Source organism: Scyliorhinus torazame, chromosome 10 (assembly GCF_047496885.1).
Source record: "Scyliorhinus torazame isolate Kashiwa2021f chromosome 10, sScyTor2.1, whole genome shotgun sequence".
In the NCBI taxonomy this organism is placed as follows: Eukaryota; Metazoa; Chordata; class Chondrichthyes; order Carcharhiniformes; family Scyliorhinidae; genus Scyliorhinus; species Scyliorhinus torazame.
Window position 1 is genome coordinate 251,487,639 of NC_092716.1, and position 19,066 is coordinate 251,506,704.

Here is a 19,066-nt window from a genome sequence, read left to right on the forward strand (position 1 = left end):
CAGAACGGCTGGCGTATTTTCATGCATGCGCAGAACGACTGACGTATTTTCGCGCATGCGCAGAACGGCCGGCGTGATTCGCCGCATGCGCAGAACGGCCGGCGTGATTCGCCGCATGCGCAGAACGGCCGGCGTGATTCGCCGCATGCACGGGGGTTCCCTTCTCCGCGCCGCCCCCCGGGCAATATGGCAGAGCCCTACAGGGGCCCGGCGCGGAGTAAAGTAGGCCCCACGAACCAGCCCGCCCGCCGATCGGTAGGCCCCGGTCGCGGGCCAGGCCACCGCGGGGCCCCCCCCCCGGGGTCGGATCCCCCTGCCCCCCCCTCCAGGACGGCCCCCGCACATTCCACGCCGGCGGGATTCGGCCAAACCCGTCGGCCACTCGGCCCATCGGGGCCCGGAGAATCGCCGGGGGACCCGACCGGCGTGGCGGCGTTCCCGCCGGCGCCCGAAAAACGGCGCCGGAGAATGGGGAAGGCGCCGTCGGGGTGGCGGGCCGCGGTTCTCGTGACCCCCCCCTCCCCCCCGCCCGGGGATTCTCCGACCCGGCACTGGGTCGAAGAAACACGGCCCTGATTCATCAGCTGAGGTGGGAGAGTACATAGTAATCAGCAGGAGAGTTTCCTTGCCCATGTTTAACCTGGTGCCATGAGACATCACGGGGTCCAGAATAGATGTCGAAGTCTCCCAGGGCAATGCCCTCCCGACTGTATGCCACTGTGCCACCACTCTGCTGGGTCTGTCCTGCTGGTGAGGCAGACCTGGTGTCTGGGATGCTATCTGAAAGGTTTGATTCTATCAGTATGACTATGTCAGGCAGTTGCTAGACTAGCCTGTGAGGCAGCTCCCCCAACTTTGACAAGATTTTAGGAAGGAGGACTTTGCAGGCAGGGTCTTTGGGGCTGGGTTTGCCGTTGCCGTTTCAGTGAACATACTGAAATTTGTTGCAAGCACCATCAGCTACCTGCTAATCGAAATCTGATGAACGAACAAACAGAAATCAACATTTTCTTCCTTATGATCTGGCTGAATGACTATCTCAGAAGAACATAAGAACATAAGAACTAGGAGCAGGAGTAGACCATCTGGCCCCTCGAGCCTGCTCCACCAGTCAATGAGATCATGGCTGATCTTTTGTGGACTCAGCTCCACTTTCCAGCCCGAACACCATAACCCTCAATCCCTTTATTCTTCAAAAAACTATCTATCTTTATCTTAAAAACATTGAATGAAGGAGCCTCTACTGCTTCACTGGGCAAGGAATTCCATAGATTCACAACCCTTTGGGTGAAGAGGTTCCTCCTAAACTCAGTCCTAAATCTACTTCCCCTTATTTTGAGGCTATGCCCCCTAGTTCTGCTTTCACCCGCCAGTGGAAACAACCTGCCCGCATCTATCCTATCTATTCCCTTCATAATTTTATATGTTTCTATAAGATCCCCCCTCATCCTTCTAAATTCCAACGAATACAGTCCCAGTCTACTCAACCTCTCCTCGTAATCCAACCCCTTCAGCTCTGGGATTAACCTAGTGAATGTCCTCTGCACACCCTCCAGTGCCAGTACGTCCTTTCTCAAGTAAGGAGACCAAAACTGAACACAATACTCCAGGTGTGGCCTCACTAACACCTTATACAATTGAAGCATAACCTCCCTAGTCTTAAACTCCATCCCTCTAGCAATGAAGGACAAAATTCCATTTGCCTTCTTAATCACCTGTTGCACCTGTAAACCAACTTTTTGCGACTCATGCAGTAGCACACCCAGGTCTCTCTGCACAGCAGCATGTTTTAATATTTTATCATTTAAATAATAATCCCTTTTGCTGTTATTCCTACCAAAATGGATAACCTCACATTTGTCAACATTGTATTTCATCTGCCAGACCCTAGCCCATTCACTTAGCCGATCCAAATCCCTCTGCAGACTTCCAGTATCCTCTGCACTTTTTGCTTTACCACTTATCTGAGTGTCGTCTGCAAACTTGGACACATTGGCCTTGGTCCCCAACTCCAAATTATCTATGTAAATTGTGAACAGTTGTGGGCCCAACACTGATCCCCGAGGGACACCACTAGCTACTGATTGCCAACACCCATTAATCTCATGTGATAATTACAAACTTTTAAATGTTGAAAATTGGATAGAAATGTGACTGCCAATGTGAACCTTTTTGGAAAAAAAATCCAATTTGATGTAATGATCCATTTGAAACCGCTTGTAGTTAGTGTGAAGCTTTTGTACTCATATCAGTATTCTCCACACAATCTCCACATGCAGCACAGCCTCTGTCATATTCTAGCACTTAATAAATGCTTGCAGAATGGGATGCAATTATTTCACTATCTCGTACATTTGTAAATACCCTTCTGTGGTTCATTATATAGGCAGCATTTGTTTAACCTCTTTCATAACTTCTGCTTAAAATTAAATATGAAGGGGCTTCAAGAGGGATGGAGCTATTGTGAAATTGCAACTTCGTTGGAGGGGCTCCCTATTAAGATCGGTTGTCTTTTATTTAAGAACAGTTTAATTAAGAGGTGATCTGATCCCATCTGTTACTGGTTCCTGGGCGGCACGGTGGTTGGCGCTGCTGCCTCACAGCGCCAGAGACCCGGGTTCAATTCCGGCCTTGGGTCACTGTCTGTGTGGAGTTTGCACCTTTTCCCCGTGTCTGCGTGGGCTTCCTCCGGGTGCTCCGGTTTCCTCCCACAGTCCAAAGATGTGCAGATTATAATAATAATCATAACTTTTTTGTCACAAGTAGGCTGACATTAACACTATAATGAAGTTACTGTGAAAGCCCTGAGCCGCCACACTCTGGCGCCTGTTTGGGTACACAGGGAGAATTCAGAATGTCCAAATTATCTAACAACACGTCTTTCGTGACTTGTGGGAGGGAACCGGAGCACCCGGAGGAAACCCAACACAGACACGGGGAGAACGTGCAGACTCCGCACAGACAGTGACCCAAGCCAGAATCGAACCTGGGACCCTGGAGCTGTGAAGCAACAGTGGTAATTTGGATTGGCCATGTGGCCATGATAACATGACACCTTAGTGTCCAGTGATGTACAGGTTTGGGAGGGAGGGGTGGGGTTACGGGGATAGGGTGGGGATACGGGGATAGAGTGGGGATTGGGCCCAGGTAGAGTACTCTTTCAGTGGGTCGGTACAGAGTCGATGGGCCAAATAGCCTCCTTCTACACTGTAGGGGTTCAATGATTCTACAGTTTTGTAGTTTGATGTCTTTGGATACAGCACAATAATACAAAATGAACAATGCAGCATGTTTCTGGAAACAGGGAACACTCGCTCACAAAATCGTTTCAATTTCCCACAATTGTGCCTTTTCAGCCACTGTGCCTGTATGGACCCAGCTGCTCAGGTCTTGGTGTTTGTGCTCTGGCCCTGTCTTGCATTGTGTCTATGTATTTACATTGTGGAACTTGTGTTGCCCTATTATGTTTTTTCTTTTTCTTTTTCTTTTCTTTTCATGTACTAAATGATCTGTTTGAGCTGCTCACAGAAAAATACTTTTCACTGTACCTCAGTACGCGTGGCAATAAACAAACAAATACAAATAAAGAGGCCAAATCTGGAACACTACACAGGAAAGAACACTACTAATTATGAGCCATTCAGTGGCCCCTCAGTTGTCTTGTATTAGCACTCCCTTGTTAAATAGCCCCAACCTCTTTGGTAAGCCCCAATTTCGTACTGATTTTGTGTTGCACCCTTTCTCAACTCTCTACGCATGCGCTACCACTTTGTTGCATGGCGCTACCAAGGACAAACGCACCCAAGCACCTTATTTTCCCTTTTTGTATGTGCTATCACGGAGGGACGTGAAAAAGGTGCCTGCAAGGGAGATTTCAGCTGCTGATTATATTGTGTAGGGACAGTTCTATTATGCTAGTTGCTCAGAGGTAAGAAACATGTCTTGGGTTGACATTTACAAATGTAGAGGCAGTGGCCTCGAGATCACACAATCGAAGCTTAACGGACAGCCTGTCATTTTCATAATTGCATGGGTAGCTCTTGAATTCTGTGTCATTTAGTTTTCAGTCTGAATGTCTTCCACTGGTCAGGTCCTATTCCCTCTGACCAATCAGATGCGAATGGTCACAGCTCTCACAAAATGGGAAAAATAATCAGATCTCTTACAAAACTGATGCAGTCCCGAGAACCAAAGTGACGTATTTTACTGCAACTTTTGTACAAAACATTTCTGATTATTCTGTCTCGAGGATACGTTACAACGCAATAAAGACCACTGTTTATTAAACAGGTAAACGATCGGTCACGACTGATGTCAGATTATCTGGTCCAGCAAACCCTCTCTCTGCCGTTAGCCGATTTTTCGTCATTTTCCTTTGACCTTGAAACAGAACCATAAGAGGTCTCAGAGCGCGAGGGAAAGTTTGGTTTTATGCTTGAATTAGGGCATTGTTTTCAAATGTTCACCTGGGGTTATACATTTCTGTGCCCGTTAGACACAGATTTTCCTGGAACTCCCTCCCTAACAGCACTGTGGGTGCACCTACTCCTCAGGGACTGCAGCGGTTCAAGAAGGCAGCTCACCACCACCTTCTCTGGAGCAACCGGAGATGGGTAATAAACACTGGCCCAGCAGCGACATCGATGTCCCGCAAGATGAATTGGAAAAAAAAGTGCAAAATTTGGGAGCTGGTGAGTAAAGAAATGGAAAACCTTGCTGGGTAACAAACCAGAAATCTATGAATTTCAAAAAAGATAGAATCCCTACAGTGCAGAAGGAGGCCATTCGGCCCATCAAGTCTGCACCGACCCTCTGAAAGAGCACCCTGCCTCGGCCCACTCCCCGTAACCCCATAACCCCACCTGAACTGCACATCTTTGGAATCCAGTGTAGCATGGCCAATCCATCTAACCTGCCAATATTTGGTCTGCATGTTTGGTTATAAACGTTACCTTCAAATGTTAAATTAATTTTGTCTGAAGGTTATATGTAGGTCTACAGCTGGCAATCACTAATGTAATTTTATTTCTGCATCACTTTTGATTTTTAGGTGAATCTTCATTGGAACTTACTTTGCAGACATTGATTCATACTGAGATGTGACTGTGATTTGATTATTGATCAACAATGCGATCAGTAGGGCAGCACGGTAGCACAGTGGTTAGCACTGCTGCCTCACGGCGCCGAGGTCCCAGGTTCGATCCCGGCTCTGGGTCACTGTCCGTGTGGAGTTTGCACATTCTCCCAGTGTTTGCGTGGGTTTCACCCCCACAACCCGAAGATGTGCAGGGTAGGTGGATTGGCCACGCTAAATTATCCCTTAATTGGAAAAAATGAATTGGGTATTTTTAAAAACTATGCGATCAGTAATATTATTGTTTTGACTGAACGTTCCTGAATGTGAGGCTGAAAAACAACATTGTTGTGGTGACTTGAAGCAACGCACTGGAAACTTCCAGTAATAACTAAAGGGGGGTTAGAAACAGTCGCCAAAGGTAACTCTGTACAGGCACTGAGCAATGCTGGATAGGCTTGATTCTCCAGCTCTGGAGTTCGCACTGCCTGGTCCCAGGGCCCCCCACTTTCACTCTATTGATTGGGGTTTTCGCGATCCCACATGATTGATCCTGAGCCGGTCACGTGGACAGCAAAGCCCGCCACTTTAAAGGGGCCACGCTATCATGTCCCTCCCCTTAAGTCCCTATTATATCTTACAGAGCAAGTTGTATACAAGTGCTTCAAGGTCAAGAGGCATGAGGGAAAAAAGTGCATCGCACAGTCAGTCAGTCCGGGGACCTTCGAGTCATGTGGACCTCCTCAGGCCCCCCAGCCGGCTCCACTGTCTTCGAGGTGGTCTTCTTGTCTGCAGGAGATGATGGTTGAGGTAACTCCACCTCTCCTGTAGGGCTGCTCGCCTCGCCAGCTCCCACCCGGATTGCTGTCGGGGCTGATGTGTTTGGTGCTCTGGATCCGTGGAACACATACAGGCCACCAACTTAAAATAGTGCAACACTATTTTATTAAGTTAGAAACTGTTGAACATACTTTCACTGTGGGTTAACACGATGTTAGATTAAACTGAAGACCTTTGCCTGTCCGAACCAGTCTATGCACTCAGCACATGGTGAGGACCTGTGCTGTAAGCTGTAAGCTCTGTCCTTGTAGGAGGCTGCATCCCGAATGAGCGGGAAAACTGATGCCACCTGTCTTTATAGTGAGTGTGCTCTAACTGGTGATTGGCTGCAGTGTTGTGTGTGTTGATTGGTCTTTCTGTGTGTCCATCAGTGTGTATCTGCACCATGATATACTGGTGTATATTATGACAGGGGCTGACTTGGAAATTCCCGGCTCCCTCTTCTCTGGAATGGCCTTGCAGTGCCGGCGGCACTAGTTGGACGCATCTGATGTGGAATGGGGATTCCCATCCCCAGCTCCTTGTGTGGTCGACGTACCGCTGCACAGTCCTGCTGTTGACATTTACCACTTACGATACGGGTCCAGATTGGGACATGATCCACCAGCCAACCAGAGTGGGCCCGAGGCTCAATTCCGAACTAGAACCAGGTAACCCACCTGGAAAGACCTGTAACCCTTGTGTGAAGTATGTTCATTTTTCTGGGAGACCTGACCTGCCTCCGCCCTCCTCACCAAATTCGGTAAATATCAAGTCCAAGCGGGTTCTAAGCCACAGCCCATGAATAATCCAGCCGGCGTGACTCCGTGGTAGGGTGGGGGGGGGGGGGTTTAGGTTGCAGGACAATAAGAGGTTGGCCAGCCGATGGCGCAAAGGACGGTCTGATTGCGGGTTAAGTTGGGTCCCAATTGTTCAGACGTCTCGTGGTGCCAATCTGTTTGTATCATCTGTTTCTCCGCAGATAATGCTGGATCTCAACGAGACCAATTTCGCCTGTGTCCAGATGACACCAGCAATATGTCCGAGACGTTCAGTGCTGAGCGGCGCCACCTGCTTTGGCAAGTGGAGTTGTTCAATACTTCTGTGTTAGAGGTTTGGGTGCCAGGCTTGTGTTGGATGGTGCAGATGTAGGTCGCTAGCAGCAAATGCTAATGCTGCACCCTGGCGGAGGCAATTGGGGGTATTGGCTTGTCCTACCTCAAAGGACCCAATAGCAGCTTGTGGTCGGTTATTCTGATGAATCACCATCCATAAACATATTGGTGGAACCTTTTAGCACCGTAGACCACTGCCAGTTCCTCCTTTTTTATTTGAGCGCAATTTCGCTCCGATCCCGAGAACGTCCTTGAGGCAAAGTCAATTGGCCGCTCTGATGCATCGTCCACCTTATTGGATATCATTTCCCTTATCCCGTATGGTGAGGCATCACACGTGAGAATGATTGGCTTCCCCGGGTGGAAATCAACTAAGAGATTCGAAGATCGCAGAGCTTGTTTCACCAAGTGGAAAGCTTCCTCTTGCTGCTCCTTCCATTGCCAACATTGTCATTTCATCAGTAATTAGTGTAGTGGTGCCAACGCCATGACCAGGTTTGGAATGAACTTGCCATAATAGTCCACCATTCCCAGGAAAGATTTCAGCTCGGCTACATTCCTGGGTGCTGGGATCTCTCTTTGAACGTTTCTTCGAGAGATGTAGACCTGTGGCATCGACTTGGAATCCCAAGTACGTGGTGTCTATAGTCTAGAAGGTGCATTTCTCACGTTTAAGGCGGACTCCTGCATCTCTGAACCTCTTTAATGCCTCTTCCAAATTTGACATGTGATCTTCGCATGTGACTCCAGTGGCGAAAACATCGCCTAGGCAGCCCACCACTTTTGGGATACCCTAAAGGAGGTTTTCCAAGGTACAGTGGAAAGTAGCACAGGCCAAAGAAATGAAATGAAAATCGCTTATTGTCACAAGTAGGCTTCAAATGAAGTTACTGTGTAAAGCCCCTAGTCACCACATTCCGGCACCTGTTCGAGAGGCTGGTACGGGAATTGAACCGTGCTGCTGGCCTGCCTTGGTCTGCTTTCAAAGCCAGTGACTTAGCCCTGTGCTAAACAGCCCCTGAGGTAATCTCGTGTACTGGATAGGCCTTTATAGGTATATATCACTGTGAATCTTTTCAACTTGTCTCATTCCCACCGCAGGTACGCCTCGCTGAGGCTCAGCTTGTGGTAAGTGAGACCTCTCCGGAGAGGTCTTCAATTTGGGGGATTGGATACTTATCCACCTGGGAGGCCTGGTTGATTGAGAGTTTAGTTCTCACATATTCTTCTTGATCGGTCTGGCTTCAGCACGGGGACTGTGGGGGCTGCCCACTCGGAAAGTTGCACTGGTTTAATGAGTTCCTCTAATCGCTTTAGCTCAGCTTCGACCGTTTGATGCAGAGCGTAAGGGAGGCTTGGTCTGTGGCCATCTGGCCTTAAAAACGTTGGTGTTGTGGTGGTTCGAGACATACACTTGAGGCTTCCAGTCGCAAACAAAAGGGGGTTATTGATGAAAGACAAAAGCAGATAGATAACAGGCACTGAACAATGTACGTACAGGTCTTTGCTCTTCAACGCCCTGGTCCACATTGCCTCGGGTCCTGCTCCCAGGACCCCGTGCAAACTCATCATTGGCCAGGGTTCGCGCACTCCCATATGATTGGCCTCGAGCCGGTCATGTGGTCAGTGGAGCTCTCCCTCTTAAAGGGACCATGCAACCACAGGTGGATCGACATACATTTTGACCTTCACACCCTTGATCCGACCCCACGCAAGCTCATCACTGTGGAACACGTCCCCGTATCTTCACAGGAAGTGTTGAAAACTGCTGTTTGTGACTTTGAAGATTTCCAGCCAATTTAGTTTGATTCGCTGCAACCAGTCCCTTCACATCAGGCTTGGTCTGTGGCCATCGTAAAACAATCAAAGGCAGCTGGGCTTCTTGTTCTGTGTAAGCTCCCGGCTTACTGGTGGTCCCAAGGGGTTTTAGGGTTTCTCCCGCATGGATTAACAACTTGGCCGTCATGCTGCCCAAATTCAGGATCTGAGCTCCATCACTAATATATTCAAATGTCTGCTCTCACACGTCCGTAACCGATGCCCCCGGTATCGACCTCCATTTTCAGAGTGGATTTGCCAACCACGGAGGAAGGGACATCGGAGTGACTGACGGAGGAGCCCATCCCCGTGTGAGAGACTCGGGGGGGATTTTCCAGTCCCACCTGCTGTGGGAATCACCGGGGCAGGTCGGAAAATTATTTTTAGTTAATTGGAATGTGACTTTAAGCAGAGGACACAAGCTGAAATAGCCTGCTTACCAGCGTGTTCCTAGATTTTGTATTTTGGAGAGGAGAAACAGACTCGTTGGTGACAAGTGAATCTTGGGAATCAGCTTTGGAGGAAGTCAGTTCGATTGGCTGGTGGCAACCTGTGGGTTGGCCAGGGGACAGTGTTCTGCCTGACAACAGTCAGTGATTAGTTCCTGTGTGATGCTTCTGAGAGAGCTGAGCAGAAGTGATTAGACCTTGAAAGGAAAGGAACACTCTCTATCTCGCGTTGCTGAAGTAAAGAACTGCTTTATTGTTCTAAAACCAGTGAGTGCCTGGCACATATTTACTGTATACTTGAAATGAGCTTGAAACTACAGAATAAGCAGATAATCTTTCCAGAGAAAACCATCTCAAAACTGGAAGGAAGCTGTACGGAAACGAAAGCTTGAACTCCAGAAAGACATTGGGCTGGATTCTCCGATTTGCAGACTAAGTGGAGTCGCCGGCCTGGGAACAGTGGCGTGTTACGGCAGAAAAAACGTGCAAAAGTTGCCATGGTCGTCCGTCCGGTGTGCGGGGCGAGCAGCCGCGCAGCGTAAAGCGCCCGGCTTTACCAGCGAATACGGCCGCAGAATTGCCGGACCCATGGCCGGGCCTGCGGCGGCCGCGCCGTGCAACATGCTGCCGGCCGCGCTCATACCCAGCCTGCCAAAACCAGCTCCCTTGTAACCAGCCTCGCCACCCCAGACCACCCCCCGACCAGTGCCCCCAGCCCCCGATGAAGCCCCCCGCCCCCGCTTGCGGAGCGGTTCCCCTCCCCGACTGCGGCGGCGCTGGACTCAGTGCGCAGCCGTCACGCGCGGTTCCCGATAAAGAAATAGCATGAGTGACCCGTGCCGTCGGGAACTCAGCCCATCGGGCGGAGCATCAGGAGAGGGCCTCAGGTCACGTCCTGACACCGTCCATGCGGCGTGCGGTGTACTCCCCGAGTACGCTAGTTTTGAGGGGGCGGGGCGTCGCAAAAGTGCGCAGCCCCCGATTTCGGGGCAAACGGGGATTCTCCGGCCGATCGCCGTACATGATTTCGGCGTCGGCGACCGGAGAATCACTGAGTGACCCTGGCGGAACCCAAACTGAGTGTCAGTGAGCAGATTATTGCTAAGTCAGTGCAGCTGATGCACTGTTGATGATCTCCTCCATCACTTCACTATGGTTGAGAGTAGACTGATACGACGATAATTGGCCAAGCTGGATTTGCCCTGACATACCTGAGCAAATTTCCACATGGCCGAATAGATGCCAGTGTTGTAGTTGTACTGGAACAGCTTGACTAGGAGCATGAGAGGTTCTGGAGCACAAGCCCTCAGTACCATTGACGGAGTATTGTCAGGGTCCAAAGCCTTTGCAATATCCAGTGCCTTCAGCCGTTTCTTGATATCACGTGGAGTGAGTTAAATTCGGGGAAGACTGGTATCTGTGATGCTGAGGGCCTCTGGAGGAAGCTGAGATGGTTTAAAATAAGCCGTAGATGCAAGCCATGGCTATTTCCCCCTCCCAGCAATCCACAGTGAAATTTGGTTAAAACTGGCTGAAGAACAGTGTGTGACAAAAACAAGAGGAAGAACCATGGGTTCTCTCTCTCTCTCCTCTCTCTCACTCACGGTTCTCCCTCTCTCCCTCTCTCTCGCTCAGGACAAGCCAACAAGTGTCTCCAACAGATTATAAAATGAACAGATCCAAAGTTCCAATAGAATCTTCTAACGTAACGGCCGCAACATATCACCATCTATGCCTCACCGACAAGCTATGTGCATAAGCAATTGTGTATGTCAATATGTTAGACCTCCAACCAGCAGGTGGCAGTACAACTACAGCACGTGACACTGCAACCTCGGGCAGTCTGGGTGAGAAGTCGTTGTGGATAGTCGTGTTTTGTATTAGCTCTCGTATTCTAGTTGTTAACAGTTTACAGTCCATTACTGGTATTAGTACTGTTTTCTACCCACGTTATTGTAATTTAATAAATCTTAACGAGTCACGAACATTGCAATGCACTAGAACGCAACACTATGGACTGATTTTTTAATGCTTTTTAATTTTGATTCTTAAATTCTTGACTTCTTCGTGTCTGATCTGTGTATGTCTGTGCGTATGTGTCACGTCTTTATTATTTTCCTCTGGTTTTAATAACCAATAAACTTTTCCTTTGACTCAAGAAAGGCTGGTTAAATTGTCTTTTTATAAAAAAATTAATATATTAGGATTGGTAAAAGCTATCCGTGGGGAAAGAATTTTAAACAGTCTTCATTATGACCAATCAAGGGGGTTGAATGAAAAGAGGGAGGTGTGTGTGCAGGGGGTGGGGGGGGGGGGGGGGGGGATCATTGCTCCTTATCGAGCCATAACTGTGGCAAGAGGGAATTTGACCAATTCTGGGTTATGTTGTGGAGCAGAACAATATTGGGGTCACTGTTTGTGCTTTAGAAAAAATTGTCTTCTTTTCTTCTGAAAAGCGGATCCTCCTTTCAATAAAATTATCTTTCCTTTTTCCTTCTTTCTGATTCCATGATCAATTATTATTGTTGTATCGGGCAGCACGGTAGCACAAGTGGATAGCATTGTGGCTTCACAGTGCCAGGATGCCAGGTTCAATTCCCCGCTGGGTCACTGTCTGTGCGGAGTCGGCACGTTCTCCCCGTGTCTGCGTGGGTTTCCACCGGGTGCTCCAGTTTACTCCCACAGTCCAAAGAAGTGTCGGTTAGGTGGATTGGCCGTGATAAACTGCCTTTAGTGACCAAAGAGGTTAGGAGGGGTTATTGGGATACGGGGATAGGGTGGAAGTGAGGGCTTAAGTGGGTCGGTGCAGACTCGATGGGCCGAATGGCCTCCTTCTGCACTCTATGTTCTATCAGTATTAGGATTATCATTCTATAAAATTGTCATTTTAACAGGTCACCTGGCATTGTCACCCGTTCTTGATATGTCCACATCATAGCTCCGAACCGAAGTGAATCTCTGCAAGGGATTCTCACATCCTCACAAGGTGAAGGTAATTATTCTAATAATAATTACAGATCTTTACTTTGGTCAAATTTGAAAGCTACATTTCTTTTGAGTGCAATCGGGAGTTTGAGTTTGAATGTTATGTAAAGGTCACAGAAAACAGACCTTGGTACAGATTCACGGAAATGCTATACCTGCAACATCCTCTTGCTCCCTGCAGCGCTGATACACGGTTACCTGACACAGATTAATCCCCAGCTCACAGCCCTGCCCGCACAGAACATGCATTTGGATAGGTCACACTACGCTGAGAAGCAAACAAATAAAGTCATATTGCTATTCCGTTACTTTCCTGCTCACTGAATGGTAAAAGAATCAGAATCCATAAAAAGAGTCATCTGTTAAATTACATTGCCAATCTCAATTTGACATTTAATCCCAGTCGTGTTGATCTTACACTGCGAGAGCTGCAATCCATTAAATCTCGATCATTGGTCTTCGCGGCCTCATTAAGGGACACCTCTTTCCTCGGCGAACTGACAATTTCAGTCTGGGGGATATCCAGGAGCTGAAGTGAGATGGTGCGAAGAGAAAAAGAAAATCCAACAATAGTCATATTGTATTTCAGCGACACGAACCTGTCTCAGAATTTGAGGGAAAAGAGTAAATTCGAATGAGCTCTCCAGAGCACATTCTTATTATTCTTAGGCATTAGCACATTTTTTCCGATGTCAACAAATATAACTGGGTGTGTACTGCTAAGATGCCAACAAAAATGAAACAAAAAGGTAACTTTTCAATGTTGATTGATTCTTCTGAAAGTCATGGAGGTGAAACTAGCATTTCCATGTGAGATATGGAGGAAATCTGCAACTAACGCACTGTAAACCATGAAATATTCATTTCAAAATCATGACCTCTGACCTTATATTATTTGGATCATCCATTACCCCAGGGTAAATCATTTTTTAATAAAATGCTGAACAGTGTTTGAAACAGATTCCATATTTAGAGGCTGGGACTAATAATTAATAATAATCTTTATTAGTGTCACAAGTAGGCTGACATTAACACTGCAATAAAGTTACTGTGAAAAGCCCCTTAGTCGCCACATTCCGGCGCCTGTTCGGGCACACAGAGGGAGAATTCAGAATGCCCAATTCACCTAACAAGCACGTCTTTCGGGATTTGTGGGAGGGAACCGGTGCGCCCGGAAGAAACCCACGCAGACACGGGGAGAACGTGCAGACTCCGCACAGACAGTGGCCCAAGCTGGGAATCGAACCTGGGACCCTGTGAAGCAACAGTGATAACCACCGATAGTAAAAATAGCTTTCTTTTTTAAAAAAGTGGCAGTCTTCCTCTTTGCGGCCTTGGGGTAATGTGTCGGGAAACAAAATCAAATATCAAAGGCATAGGATGTATTCCTCCTGTTATAGCCCGGCATTTGAGTTCTACAATGCAAATAAGCCTATCCACCCTCAGACACACTCAGAGACAATATAACCAAAAGCAGGCCATGCTTCGTTCCCAAGTGTTGTCAGGAACACGTTAGCTCATATGCATTCATTGTGTTGGGTTTGCAATATATGATCGTACGGATTTTGATTAAAGGTAGATTAAATTCATTTTGGCTTAATGCATGCTGAAATTATGCACTTGGTTTACATAGTGCCTGCGTGGAATTCAATGTTGAAATTAACATTTATTGCTTTCGGTGACATGGGGTACTGTATCTTTGGGTGAAATTGGTTTTAATTGTTGCCCTTCGCAATGTTTGAGACGCAGTGCTGTGTATCGCTTACCCACTGCTGTCATGCTGATCGAACCTTTTTGTGAGACACCATTGAAAGGGGTCTTGGGGGAGAAATTCATCCACAGACTGCTGTTTTAGTGGTGCTACGCAGAGATGTCAGTTCCAGGGAGAAGACAGTGCTGCGCGCCATTACCTGCACTGCCCATATCAGTTGCAGGCAGCAGCCTACCCCTGGGGCATGGATGGAGCAACAGGAAGAGAATTAATTTTTCCCCACCTTGTTTTACCCACAAATTAACTTTGCCACTGCTCCCAGCATATATATATATCTCGATATATTTCATATATATACAATGACAGAATATCTAACCCAAAGGGAGCCCATTTGGTCCAACAAGTCTGAACAAGCTTGAAGGCTTCTATGTCAGGAGGATTGCATCCTCTGACAAAGAACTGAAAGAAGAAACTAATGAGCTTCTTCTTAACACTAATGAGTTTCCATGGATACGACGGTCGTCCTGAGAAGTAGAGGCAGCAAATGTGATTCCAATGTTGCTAACTCCACACATTGTGTCTCGGAAAGATTTAATCGCGTGAGAGGATGATTCCAGGCCTTAGGGAGGCAAGTCGTGGAGATAGATTCTGACCGCCAGCTTATTTTTGCAGGGGAAAGATGGACAGAGACCAGACTTGATTCAGAATAATGAAGGTGATAAATAAGGCTGAGGTTGGCAGATGTTCTAGTTTGGACATGGAGCACAATATTTGTGGATACAATTACAACAAGCAACAAGCTTTGACTTTGTTCGGAAATAAAACCTGCCCTCTCAGAAAGATAGAATATAAATCATGTAAAAAGCATCAAAAGTTTCGAATTCGGAGTCAGTTCATAGCATGGAACTGCGTGGATTGTTGACAAAGCAGATTGAAAGTGATGCAAATATAATAAAAATCTTTATTATTGTCACAAGTAGGCTTAAATTAACACTGCAATGAAGTTACCGTGAAAATCCCCTCGTCGCCACATTCCGGCACCTGTTCGGGTACACAGAGGGAGAATTCAGAATGTCCAATTCACCTAACAGCACGGGCAGGATTCTTCGACCCCCCACCAGGTCGGAGAATCACCGGAGGGGCGGCATGAATCCCGCCCCGCCGACGCCGGCTGCCGTTCCCCGGCGCCGGCTTTTCAGAGGGGGGGGGGGGAATCACATCGCGCCGGTTGGGGGCCGTTGGCAGTGGGCCCCGGGTGATTCTCCGCCCCGTTATGGGCCGTGCGGCCGGCCGTTTTCGGCTGGCCCCGCTGGCGTAAATCAGACCATGGTCCATACCGGCTGGACTGGCTCTGCGGGCGGCCTGCAGAGTCCTCGGGGGGGGGGGGGCGCGGGGGGATCTGGCCCTGGGGGGTGCCACCACGATGGCCTGGCCCGCAATCGGGCCCCGCCGATCCGCGGGCGGGCCTGTGCCATGGGGGCACTCTTTCCCTCCGCGCCGACGGCTGTTAACCTCTGCCATGGCTGGCGCAGAGAAGAACCCCCTGCGCATGCGCTGGGATGCCGCCAGTACACGTTGGCGCTCCCGCGCATGCGCCAACTCGCGCCGGCCGGCGGAGGCCCTTCGGTGCCAGTTGGCGAAGCACCAACCCCACCGGCGCCGGCCTAGCCCCTGAAGGTGCGGAGGATTCTGCACCTTCCGGGCGGCCCGACGCTGGAGTGGTCCACGCCACACCTCGGTGCCGGGACCGCCTGTCCCTCCGGGTAGGGGAGAATCCCGCCCCACATCTTCCGGGACTTGTGGGAGGAAACTGGAGCAGCCGTAGGAAACCCACGCAAGACACAGGAGAGAATGTGCAGACTCCGCACAGACAGTGACCCAAGCGGGAATCGAACCTGGGAACCTGGCGCTGTGAAGCAACAATGCTAACCACTGTGCTACCTTGGGAGCTGTTTCACATGGGGATCGGGCAGAGGGTGACGAGATCTTTGCTTGGGTGGAGGAACCAGTAATTGATGGTATCATGCATGATTATATAGGGAGGAACTTCAATGAGCCAAAAGGCCTAACTTATCGACTTCCTTCTGTGAAAGCTCCACAAGAAAGCTCACTCGGAGCCCTCTGCTGAGACGTGTTTTGCTTTCAAGAAATCTACAAGTTGTTGAAAAAGTGACATATTGTCAAAGCTCCTTGCCTTGTACTCATCAGGACAATCACAAGAGCAGCAAAGGCAAAGGGAACAATAACTTTTCGCTTTATGAGCACAGAGAATGAGCATTCTCCACTCATACAGAGTATGGGTGGGATTCTCCCAACGGGCGGCTAAGTGCCGTTGCCAGAGTAAAAATGGGAGTGTTTTACTCCGGCGTCGGCACCTGTTCCGGGTCCCCATTCGGCGGCCCACAGGAGGCTAGGACGGCGCTGCTGCCGATCCCGGCCTAAACCGGCGGCGCGGGGTCCACGCATGCGCAGTTGGGCCTGCGTCAACTAGCGCATACACAGTGGCCTTCTTCTCCGCGGCGGCCCTGACGCCAATTGGCGCAGGGCTACAGGAGCCGGCGCGGAGGAAAGGAGGCCGGGGGGCAGAGAGGCCGGCCCGCCGTTTGGTGGGCCCTGGTCTTGGGCCAGGCCACTACGGAGGCCCCCCCCTGGGTCGGCCCCCTCCTCCCTCCCCACAGGCCGCCCCCGGACCCTTCAACGCTGACCCCCACCGACTCAGAGGATGTTAGAACGGCGGCGGCGGGACTCGGCTTTTTGGTGACAAGTCGGCACATACCATGCCGTCGCCGATAATCCGCACTGCGGGGCGGCATGGCACGGTTCGCGCAGCGCCGATTCTCCGACCCAGCGGGGGTTCGGACAATTCTGCCATATGTTTTTGCTTCCTCTGACATTGGTATGTCTTGCGATTCTCCTGGGAGCGCAAGACAAAAAGTTTCAACAAGATGCCTCTTTCTCAGTAATACTCAGCTGTACCACCACATGACTAAACCCATAAATCATGCCTTTTTTTAAAACTTGTTTTTGCTGGTTACCGAGGAGCTTTGCCAACTGTTTGATAGAATGCCACTAAATGCTTGAAGTTCCAATTTCAACTACAGTTTTGGTGACTTTAGGATGATATTTAATCTATAAAATTGATAAATTTTTAGAAAAGAAACCTCCCATGTTCTCCGCTGTGTAAACTTGAGCTCGTCTAAAATTCTGCTGCCCATGTCCCAACTCGCAACAAGTCTCGTTGATCCATTCTCCCCATCCTTGCCATTTTACATTGATTCCTGGCTAAGTGATGCCTTGATATTCAAAATTTTCATCCATGTTTTCAAGTCCCTCCATGGTCTCACCTCTCCCGATCTCTGTTATTTCTTTCAATATATCTGTGCCTGCTAATTGTGCTCAAATGTAATTGAACCACGATTGGTGGCTGTGCCTTCTATGTTTACTTACATGTCTGAAGATCTTCTGACGTCTGTGGGCCGGCCCACATGACCTGACCCGACCCAGCAGGACTCCTCCAATGACCCAACCCTGGCCTCAACCTGGAAGCGGAAGAGGCCCGACCTGGAAGTCTGACCCCGACCTCGCATAGGAATCGATTCGGCTCCCGGAGCGCCCAGCCCAGCCTGCGAAGTGACTCCGGCCCCCGGAGCACCCTGTTGCCTTTTCTGTGGCTCTGCTGTAACTATGGCAGTCAGTGAGGTTGCCCTCCTTTCTTTGGACATCTATATTCTAATGCTCAGAGTCGCCAGATATCAAATGATACCACCACAGATTCAACCGGCTATCGATCATAGAGCCAAACACCAGTTTGTTAGTTCAAGGTCAAGGGTACTTTATTTACACACACAATTGACCATGCAACATAAACACTACTAATTAACCACACCTATCGACTAAGACAACCTGTACTTAACTTCAGGTACCCGGCTTAGGTCAGAGGAACAGTGGCCACTGGATCAATCGAGTCTGTAGAAGTAACTGCTGCTCAGCTGGGCTCATCCGTCTGGTAAGCGGGCGCTGAACTTGGCCTTGCTTCTGGTGGTGCTGCGATTGGAGATGATCGTAGCCGGGGCGCCAGGTTCAAAAGAGGACGGACACATGGTGGACTCTCTTCTTATGCTTGGGGGTTTTCGCGCTCTTTTGGGCGGTCCTTCAGTTTGGACCCCACCAATTGGGTGATACCTGTCACTATGTTCGATTTTGAACCAATAAATGGGCGGGTGCCTGGATGGCTGGGCGTGTCCCAAGCGGTCACTGACCTTGTCGTTTACGCTTCCCTAGTACAGGGAGTGGCGCCAAAATGTCTGGGACTGAACCGGTCGCTCAAGTACCAGTCCTTTGTCTTGGTGGAGATGGGCCATCAAATGGTAATTGGTCGGGGTTTCGATACCGTTAGGATTTCTTCCTCCGCAAATATATATTTTCAGACTGTGAGCCTGCCTGAATCTCGCTTTGTCCATTTTACCCGCTAGGCTTATTGAGCTTCTCTGTTCCTGGTTGTAAGTGGCCATCCCAGATGGCTACAACCTGACCTGGCACCGAACGTTCCACACTTGCAGAACCCCGGGGCCTAACCGGATCGCAAGCATACACCCCCCCAACGATCCCAAAATCGCAACCAGCGCCCGGGACCCTGCCAGACACTTACCTTCCACAAAGTCAGACTTCTCCCATCGGATTCCGGGATCATCCAGAATCAGCTGCCAACCGAGGAAGCGAGGGAAATGCGGTGGTCAGCAGGTGAGATAAAAACAATGCGGTTTCAAAACTCCTCTCCCCGCACACTCCTGGCAAGTGAACGAAAACAAATTGGACGAGCTTAACGCTAGACTCCCCTCCCAGAAGTAAGTAGGAGACTGCTGTGTGCTCTGATTCACAGAGACGTGGCTCACCCCTGCATCACCAGACTGTGCCACACAACCTGAAGGCTTCTCAATACACTGGATGGATTGTCATCGTGCAAAGCAAAGGGTTTGCTTCCTCAGCAACTCCTCCTGACGCTCGGATGTGGCGACCCTGGCGACCTACTGCTCCCTGGACCTGGAATACCTGACTGTGAAGTGCCATCCGTACTACCTATCACAGGAATTCACTT

General features: G+C 49.3%; 1 protein-coding gene across 7 annotated transcripts in view; it reads right to left on the reverse strand.

The window, feature by feature from the left end:
* LOC140384715 (leucine zipper protein 2-like) overlaps positions 1-19,066 on the reverse strand; it is a 440,867-nt gene that overhangs the window by 21,862 nt on the left and 399,939 nt on the right. For 5 of the 7 annotated variants that reach the window (XM_072466667.1, XM_072466664.1, XM_072466670.1 and 2 more), the window contains one exon: positions 12,679-12,789. The exons of the other annotated variants lie outside the window; for them this stretch is intronic. In XM_072466667.1, coding sequence (XP_072322768.1) covers positions 12,679-12,789 — 111 coding nt within the window. The remainder of the gene's footprint in view (positions 1-12,678; positions 12,790-19,066) is intronic. 7 annotated transcript variants of the gene reach the window in all.